Source organism: Corvus moneduloides, chromosome 14 (assembly GCF_009650955.1).
Source record: "Corvus moneduloides isolate bCorMon1 chromosome 14, bCorMon1.pri, whole genome shotgun sequence".
NCBI classification, from domain to species: Eukaryota; Metazoa; Chordata; class Aves; order Passeriformes; family Corvidae; genus Corvus; species Corvus moneduloides.
In genome coordinates, this window is record NC_045489.1 from 34,186 (window position 1) to 43,148 (window position 8,963).

The window sequence follows — 8,963 nt, forward strand, 5'->3', positions numbered from 1 at the left end:
TTTCTTAATTTAAGAGATTTAACTCAATGCACCACATTTCTTGTATCTTAGTTTACACAAAAGTTAGTCAGGAGTTCATCAAAGTAAGATGATTTGAGCACATAATGAGATGATGTGAGATTTGACTGTTGACTAATCTAAAGATAAGAAAACCCATACTACTACTAACATGACTGTTTGAGAAAGCATCAGGAAAAGTTTTTTTTCTCTCAGAAGATTTAAATCATCAGTTTGTACAGCCAATACATACATGAGTTATTGCAAGATAACAGGCATCTATCCAGCAACTACATATGAAGTTGTTCAAAACTTTAGCGTAAGGTGTGGTTTTAATGTCAGTGGGGCTGCTTCAAGGGAAAAAAACCTAAGTGTTACCAGGACTGTGGCCTATGAATCTTGATTTTATATGCCTTTTGGAAGGTCACTGCATATCTGTGATAGAAAGACTAATCAGAGCATAGTCTGTCTCTATAGCTTTTTCCGCAAATACTAACTATATTCTGATATCTTTTATCTGTCATTAATGTATACTGAAGAGTTTTGTGTTAAATTAGTATGTTCTCTGCTTACCTGTACTACTGAGAAAACTATTTCAGGTTTTCATTTTATTTCCATTTTAGAAAATTTTGAACAACGGTAACAAAGGTTTGCTACGTAATATACAAACCCTAACATTACAGTTTTGATACAATATGATATTTACTTGCCAGACATCCCAGGAAAAAACCCACCTTATTTCAGCTAATGTCTTTAAAGAAACTTCCTTTCCCTTTTCCCCTCCCTCTCTGTTCCAGTAGCTGAAAAGCCAATAAAAATATTCTCCTCCTCCCCAGTTCAGAACAAGATCTATGTGCATTTCTCCTAGGCATTTTTCGAGATCCAGAAGGGGATGAAAGTAGTCAATGTGCAACAGGAATCTGAATTTCAGACGCAAACCTGTACCTTTCCCCTGACCCTGCTGATATGCTGCAAGCTAAATATTAAACATTTTTTTGATTAATTGAAGTCCAGCCTGGGGAGAAGAAACAGTTAAAGAAATGTCTCAATTATACTTGCAATCAGCTAATCAGACTTTGTGTGCATCTACAGATGATACAGAACTGAAATCAAGCTCTGATAATGAAACCACGAATGAAAAATGGACTGAAGACTCCTTTCCAGGATTAAAAATACTGTGCATAATTATGTTACATATGCTGTGATCATTTCAGTGGGTCTCCTTGGAAATGCAATACTCATCAAAGTCTTTTTCAAGATTAAATCAATGCAGACGGTTCCCAATATCTTCATCACCAGCCTGGCATTCGGAGACCTGCTGCTTTGTTAACGTGTGTGCCTATAGATGCAACACGTTACATTGTGGATACCTGGCTCTTCGGAAGAATTGGGTGCAAGCTGCTGTCTTTTATCCAGTTAACATCAGTTGGAGTATCAGTGTTTACCCTGACTGTTCTCAGTGCTGACAGGTGGGTCTGTGCCAACTGATTTACCAGGAGATGCTGCAGGTTTGAAGTTAGAAATGGATAAAATAGCAGGTATTATCATTTTGCACAGTACTTAAACGTAGCACACTGTAATAGACTAAAAATCCCAAACTACCAGTCTCCCATGTAATTTAAAAATGCATGTTAGTAAAATCGTAGCACTTCTTTTTAAGGTAGTGAAGTGAGGAAAAACTCTTTAACTCTTCTGACCTTTTATTAGTTTGACGTACAGTACAAGGGTTAGTCTCAATTGCACAAAAAAGGAAAATGGCTTAAGTTTGAGAAAAAAAGACAGTATATTGGTGCTATCTAGTGGTACAGTGAAGTAGTCGAGGAACATGAAAAATAAAACTGAATATGAGTGAAAATTCTTTGATCTATGCACTCAGGGAGGATTTAAAATCCTAGAACATAAAAGACTGACATGGGATAAAACGCCAAAAGAAAACACAGAACAGACTTACGGACAAATGAATTACTCTCATGATGTGATGGCTAATATACTTTTCAGCTTGAAAAGTGCATATCTATTATTTTTTTTCTCTTGTAGTTCTTCTGTCTTTTACAGCAATATTATAGCCCAGGGGTCCTGAAGTTAAACTCAGGTGGTAAGGACAGCATTGCTAGGAGGGATCAGTATTCTGACTGCTGTCAGGAAGTGCTGAATCTTTTTTCTGTGTACTTCTTCTTGAAATGAATAAAACTAAGATGATATTTCAGTTCTGATAATCCAGCAGGAAGCAGGAGCATTGAGGAGTAGAAAAAACAAAAAAATAAAATTTACTATTAAGAGGGAAAAATATCTTCATCTTGTCCACCAGCAATTTTAGATTGTATGTAATAGCGAATTGTTCATGTGTCCAGAATTTTACCAATGGTACTGTTACTGTACTCTAAAATAATCAGCCAGCACAGGAATGGCCACATAGGGTCAGATCAAGGATCCATGTAGACCAATACCAGCCCTCCAGCAGTGGTAGTATAAGAACAAAGAAAAGGACAAGTAGGAAGAATAAAAACCTCTATCCAACTACATTTTTGACCCTATGCCTTCAGATGACACTGAAACAGATGTGGTTTCTGTCTATTTAATAACCTCAGAGGATTTCTCTTCTGGATACTTGTTCAGCCTCTTCTTGAACTTGTTTAACAATGGCTTTCACTGCCTGTACCAAACAACTCCTTTTACTTCTGCACTGCACATGGCTTCATTTAGGGTGCTGGCTCTTGTGTCATAAGAGACAGTGATCCCTGTTTATGTCTCCAGGTTATTCATGTCATAATCTCCTCCTTAGGTTGTTTGGTGTTTCTTTTAGTTAAGGTGTGCAGAGCAACACATGGTATTCAAAGGTTGCATGAATCAGGGATACAGGTAATTGCACAATTGTCTCTTTTGCTCTCCATTTATTTCCTAATGCTACCTAACATTTTGCTTTTTTGTTGTTGTTTGGTTTGGGTTTATTTTAGGGTTTTTTAACTACTGCTAAAGATAATGCTAATGTTTACACTGACTATCTATTGTAGCTCCAAGGTCTTGGTCCTGTATGACATCAATTCAGAATTCACCATGACTAGATGACCTTTAAAGATCCCTTCCAACCCCAGCTCTTCTCTGATTCTATGGTTTAGACACTTGCTTCTGTATTCAATTCTTCACGGTAGCTGCTACATAAATACTCTGCACTACATTCTCACAGTCACTACATGGTAAACTTACAGAGAAAGCTCAGGTCATGTGCTCAACACCAGACTGTTATGTTCCACTGTGCTAGAAGAGCTCAAAGTCAATAAAAATGGTATTTATTTGATAAATAGCAAGCCAGCTTCCAGCTTGCTATTTAAATTTGCCTAGAGGAGAAAAAGACCAGATCCTCAGCTTGCGCAAAATGGTACAACTAAAGCTGCTTATCCTCTGGGTCCTTTTCCACCACCTTTCTTTTCATGCCAGCCTTGTGCCCCCCTGGAGGGGTTGCTTCTTTCTGCATTATCAAGACTCCCTGGTCCTTTAGGAACAGGGTATAATGTTTCCTGCTCTTCATCTGCCTTCATGGAAGTTGGTCTTTTTCCATGTGCCACTTCCACACAGATTATCATACATCTATAGATTAATCCAGATTTTTCTCGTATTCCTGACTCAGTCCACATGCTGCAGAATCACAGGCATGAATCAACAGCAGTGCCCTCTCCTGCTTTATAAATATGAATGAATCCTGGAGCATTATTTTGAGTCAGATCACTGCACTCAGCTGTGGTCTTAGGAAGATGGAAGAAAGGAGGGGTGAACATGCTTGGTTTCATGTATTTATGAAATATTTAACCTGTTTCATCCCTTCATCAGTTTTGCATACTAATTCCCTCATTTATCTTTCAAGGCAGTGTCATAAAATTAGGAGTGATGATTGCCCTTAGTGATCCCAATTCAAACTGTAGAAGTCATCTTTACATAGGAAGGTTTCAATGGCAAGTCCTGCCTGCCAATCCATTAAAATACATGCTTGAAGTTAATTTTACATTTCCATTTATATTCCAAAGAGCTAGTGTCTGTTTTCATTTCCAAGAGAATTCCAGCACCCTTAGTTTAGCAAGAAGAGTAATGGCTTTAGCCTTAAGAATTTTGCAGTGTCAGAGCTCGCATTATTTCTGTGTTTATTCTAATAGTGATGTTGGTCATTCTAGGTACAGAGCCATCGTTAAACCCTTGGAACTGCAGACTTCAGATGCACTCCTGAAGACCTGCTGTAAAGCTGGCTGTGTTTGGATTGTCTCCATGATATTTGCTATCCCAGAGGCTGTTTTTTCAGATTTGTATTCTTTCAGGAATCCTGAGAAAAATGTAACTTTTGAGGCATGTGCCCCCTATCCTGTATCTGAGAAGATCCTGCAGGAAGCTCACTCTCTGGTTTGCTTCTTAGTGTTCTATATTGTGCCCTTAGCTGTCATTTCTGTCTACTACTTTCTTATCGCCAGAACTTTATACAAAAGTACATCCAACATGCCAGCAGAAGAACATGGTCATGCCCATAAGCAGGTAAGCTCTGATCAAGCACTAAACTCTCCAATTTTCCAAAGTGTATTGTGCTGATTAAATCTGAATTCTTGAGTACAAAACCTGACAATGGAGTAAAAATCTCCACAAACTCAGCCCATACCAAACTCAAATCCAAACTCAGCTGTGCACTTAGGCATGACACATGCTCATGACTCATCACTTGTGAGTGTCCACACTGCCCTAAAGAGGGACGGGTCTGTCATGCTTTATCATGACCCTGTTAAAAAGAGGAGTAGCCTGTCTGTACTTAGTCACTAGTTACTGCCTTCATTTAATATAACAAAGCAGCTTAAGAAAAGAGTGTTTACCTAATTAAGGATTAGCTAGCAAATTGCTGGTTCCCCTCTTATAGGGAGCAAAACATTTCAGAAAAACCTGAATTTTAAACACTGAGACCTCATCCATGTGAGCTGACACATTAATTACTGTACTTTTAAATGCAAGTCTAGATGAGAGTGCCATATGATTTTATAATGGAAAGGAAATGTGATCTGCACTGGGAATACTTTGTTAAAAAATCATGAAATAGATTTACTTTCCTGTTTAATTCTTCTGGTTTAGGATTTTGTTTGTTTTTTTTCATTTTCTTTTACTTTTTGCTTTTTTGATTACTCATGCATTTAGACTTTTACACTGCTTTGCAAATCAGCACCAACAACACAAACATTTTATTAATTGGTATTAATACCAGCTATGCATTAATTTCTTGTAGATTGAATCCCGCAAGAGAGTTGCCAAGGACAGTGCTGGTGCTTGTGGCTCTGTTTGCCTTGTGCTGGCTGCCCAACCACATCCTCTACCTGTACCGCTCTTTCACATACCACACGTCTGTTGATGCTTCCCACCTTTCATCTTATAGCAACTATTTTTTCCCGCGCCTTGGCCTTCAGCAATTCTTTGCGTCAATCCTTTCGCTCTTTATTGGCTGAGTAAAAGTTTCCGGCAACATTTTAAAAAGCAAGTCTCATGCTGCAAGGCAGCATTCTGTGCAAAGCCTCCCAGTGCTCCCCAGAGCAGGTCTCCTACCAGAGCCCTGTCGGTCACAGGCAGCATGCATGGCTCAGAAATCAGTGTTACACTGCTAACAGATTACAGCATCACGAAAGAAGAGGAAAGTGTTTAGTCCATGTGGGATGAAGAAGGACAGAAACTGAGTCTTTGCTATCAAGTCACTGCTACTGGGATCCTGGAAAGAGGTGCCATGGCTTGCCCTGTCTGTGAAAGTGTGATCATCAGGAGTTCCTCATTTTTCAAAATATAGAATAAAGAAATCAAACTGGGGGGGGGGGGGGGGGGGGGGGGGGGGAGAGAAGCTGAAACTTTCCAGCATAAGCTCAAAGGGATTGCTCATGTTCCAGGCATGAACATAGATTCCTCGCTGGAATTCCTGGACTGGAAAGGAAAGGACTTAGCAGAGTTGGTGCAAGAATTGGCTGTAAGGATGGTTTGTTCTTGGTGACTTGCTCTTTGAGTCATGCCTGAGAGCTCCCTCTGACAGCTACTTGCTTCTACAGCAAGCAAGAAAAGCCACTTGGTCGTAACACAACCAACCAGGCACATTTATTTTCTTGTCCTAAATGTTAATAATTGGTAAACACATGAGAAAGAATGCTAAAATGAAAGAAGGCTAAGGTTTGTAGCACTGTGAAGTAAAAAAAGAGAAAGCATTATGGGCCAGATCCACAGTAGCTGTTTCTCTGTCAGTGACTTAGAAATTCTGTGTAAGAGCTGACTGCTGTGAGATGGATGTTCCTAAGGAAGTCAAGGGAACCAGCAGGTGATAATCTCTCCAAGAAAGCTATAATCATCTTTAACCACACTTGTAAAATTCTTTGTGATATATGGGTAAAACATCTCGATAGTGCAGAGTTTCTTTATTGTTACAGTAATTTAATATCAGGAAATTGGGGTGGATCTGTATCAAGAGTTCTAGCTGGGATTTACAGTGCACTTCTGAAGTGCTTAAAACATCCTCTCCTGCCTTACTTTATATCCCAAAGTAGTCTTGAGTGCACAACCTGGACTTCTCTCAGATGTGGAACTGTATGTCCAATCCACCAAACCAGACTAGAGCGAATTTGAAGTGAAAAATGTACAGTGTGAAGAGTCAGACTGACCCTTTAGCTGCAGAGATCCACTCCTGCTGTAGTGTACATGATTGTATCTAAGTGGTCTGCACACATTCAAGCACACTGGGAGAGCTGGATTTTCTTTATACTAATTTTCTATTCTTCAAGTCGTATCCCTTTTTAATATTAGGATAGGCTGTCTTAATGCCATAGGCCTTCTAATCTCAGTTCCACTGATTTTATGACTGGGCTTGCAGAGGCAAATCAGGTCAGGCTGTCCACGCTCAGCAGCACTGCTGGCAGGACTGCCTTCCCATCAGGAAGTACAGGAGGCAAGTCTTCCTACCTCATGGTACAAAATAGTTGAGTGGCATTATTTTATGAATTTTGTCTTTCCCTGAACCAAAATTTGTTCTGTGGAAGCTGGTGATAGAAAACACAATAGATTTTCCATTGTTTAAACTAAGGGACTTCTATTCCAAAAAAGAATTTGTGCATTAAAGTATAGAACAGAAGTTGCAACATATGCATTAAAATAAGTCTGTCAGTCACACAAGCTTCAATTTTAACTAATCCTTGAAGGTATAGCCCCCCTTCAACTGCACAGAGCCCCTTAGCAACACATGGCTAGAAATCCATCCACTGACGCACTATTATCTGATGAGGAAATATATTTACAGACTCTTTCTGTTGCCTGTTCTAATCAGAAAAGTAAAACCAAACTATAAATCCCAGGGGCATTGCAATACAATGTCGTCATTGTAAACCAGTTAATGACAGACCGGTTTAATCCCATCAGGCCCGGCCTTATTTTACTACAGTCCTTGTACTACAAGCTGCAACGCTACAAGCACTAATTTTCAAATGGATTCCTCCTTTTATTGTACCAATTGTATACCAGGATAGGATCACTGAAATAAATGGAAATCCAACAGCACAGAAATACAATTTATGGCACAGCAGACTCCAGAGACCTTATTTTGCTCTCTTTGTCTGGTAGAGAGCTATGTACAAATACAACAAACATGCTGCACTGCTATTTTCTTCTTCTCCCTTTCCTTCATGGAGCTTCAGGGTGAGACTGAAATAAGAAGATATGCCTACACACTTATGAACCTACATTTATCTTTCTGGATCTTACTATAGGGAATTCTAAACAAAAGAAAAATCCACCAACATTACCATTCCTTACATCGTTCTTTATTCTAGCTTAGTAACGCCTTGGGAAACAGATCTCCTACATGTTTCTGGACTTCACAATTTGTCTCTGTCAGAGACCAAATTTCCCACTGCAAAATCTTTGACTACACCTCACAGTAGCCCTTAAAACCCAGTTTCCTAATTCACCATTTTTCTTTCTTTGCATGCAGCTACTTTTCACTTATGTAACTACTCCTCTAACTGGATTGTTTATCTACTGCTAATACATCCTGTTACAAAACTGATGGTTTTGCTATATTCTGCACATGTTCTGGTTAAAGACTGGCAATATTTCAAGCCACAATTTAATTATTCTGTGTACTTTATGCTTTGGCAATTCTGTACTTTCAAATCTTCATGGCATGATGTATTGGAGTGATATATGGGTCAACGCATCTTTTTATCCAGCCAATCTGATATTATTAATTCCATCTACTCCCCACAGTATCATTATCCATAAAAAGTCTCCACATTACCATAACTGGATTTAGGGGGAAAGAGTTGTTGCCTTTGCAATCTTTTCTCGGTGTTCCAAAACCAGTTTCTTTGACTGTTAAGTAATACAAGTGTAATTCTATAAGAGCATGTGGGAATACCATCTATTTGCATGAATATTGAGTGTTATCTAGCAAATAAATAGGATGAATAATTAGGGGTTCACTATTTATGTCCACAGTGTAAGAATAGGTAGAAAAAAAGGCACGGAATACTGAAAGGCAGACTCCCTCAAAGCTCATGTCCATCTGGAGTCATAATGAGAAAGTAAATACAATTTCTAGGAAGTACTTTTTTTATTGTTTGTTTTGTGAATGAGATGTACACATTTCATCTTCACATTAGCAACAGTTTTAATGTCTGTGTATCACTATGAGTTGCTCGTTTAGTTAATCCCCTCCAAAATCCACAAAAATTAAGAAACCGATGTCAAAGCACTGCTAAGGTGCAAATGACTGGGGTATTAAAGTCAGTTACACAATTATAGCCATTTTAAAGCTCCCGCTCCTGTTCCCATAGAAATTGTTTCATTTTACATAGGCTGCCTGTTGACACTCCCATGTTTCTGCTGAGAATATTACAATTAAAGAATAACCCAAAGCTACACGCAGCTACAGCACTTACACATTTCAATCAGTGTTATTTAAAAATGTAATATGGGCTTTA

The 8,963-nt window shown here is 38.8% G+C and overlaps 1 protein-coding gene across 1 annotated transcript; it reads left to right on the forward strand.

The window, feature by feature from the left end:
- Window positions 1–814: 814 nt before the first annotated feature.
- Window positions 815–8,587, forward strand: BRS3 (bombesin receptor subtype 3). Its single transcript, XM_032123690.1, is given in 8 exon segments — window positions 815–1,179; window positions 1,182–1,316; window positions 1,319–1,466; window positions 4,161–4,512; window positions 5,246–5,272; window positions 5,274–5,375; window positions 5,377–5,430; window positions 5,432–8,587. Coding segments are annotated over 8 exon segments (1,185 nt in total). The 5' UTR covers window positions 815–1,037; the 3' UTR covers window positions 5,657–8,587.
- The last annotated feature ends 376 nt before the right edge of the window (window positions 8,588–8,963 follow it).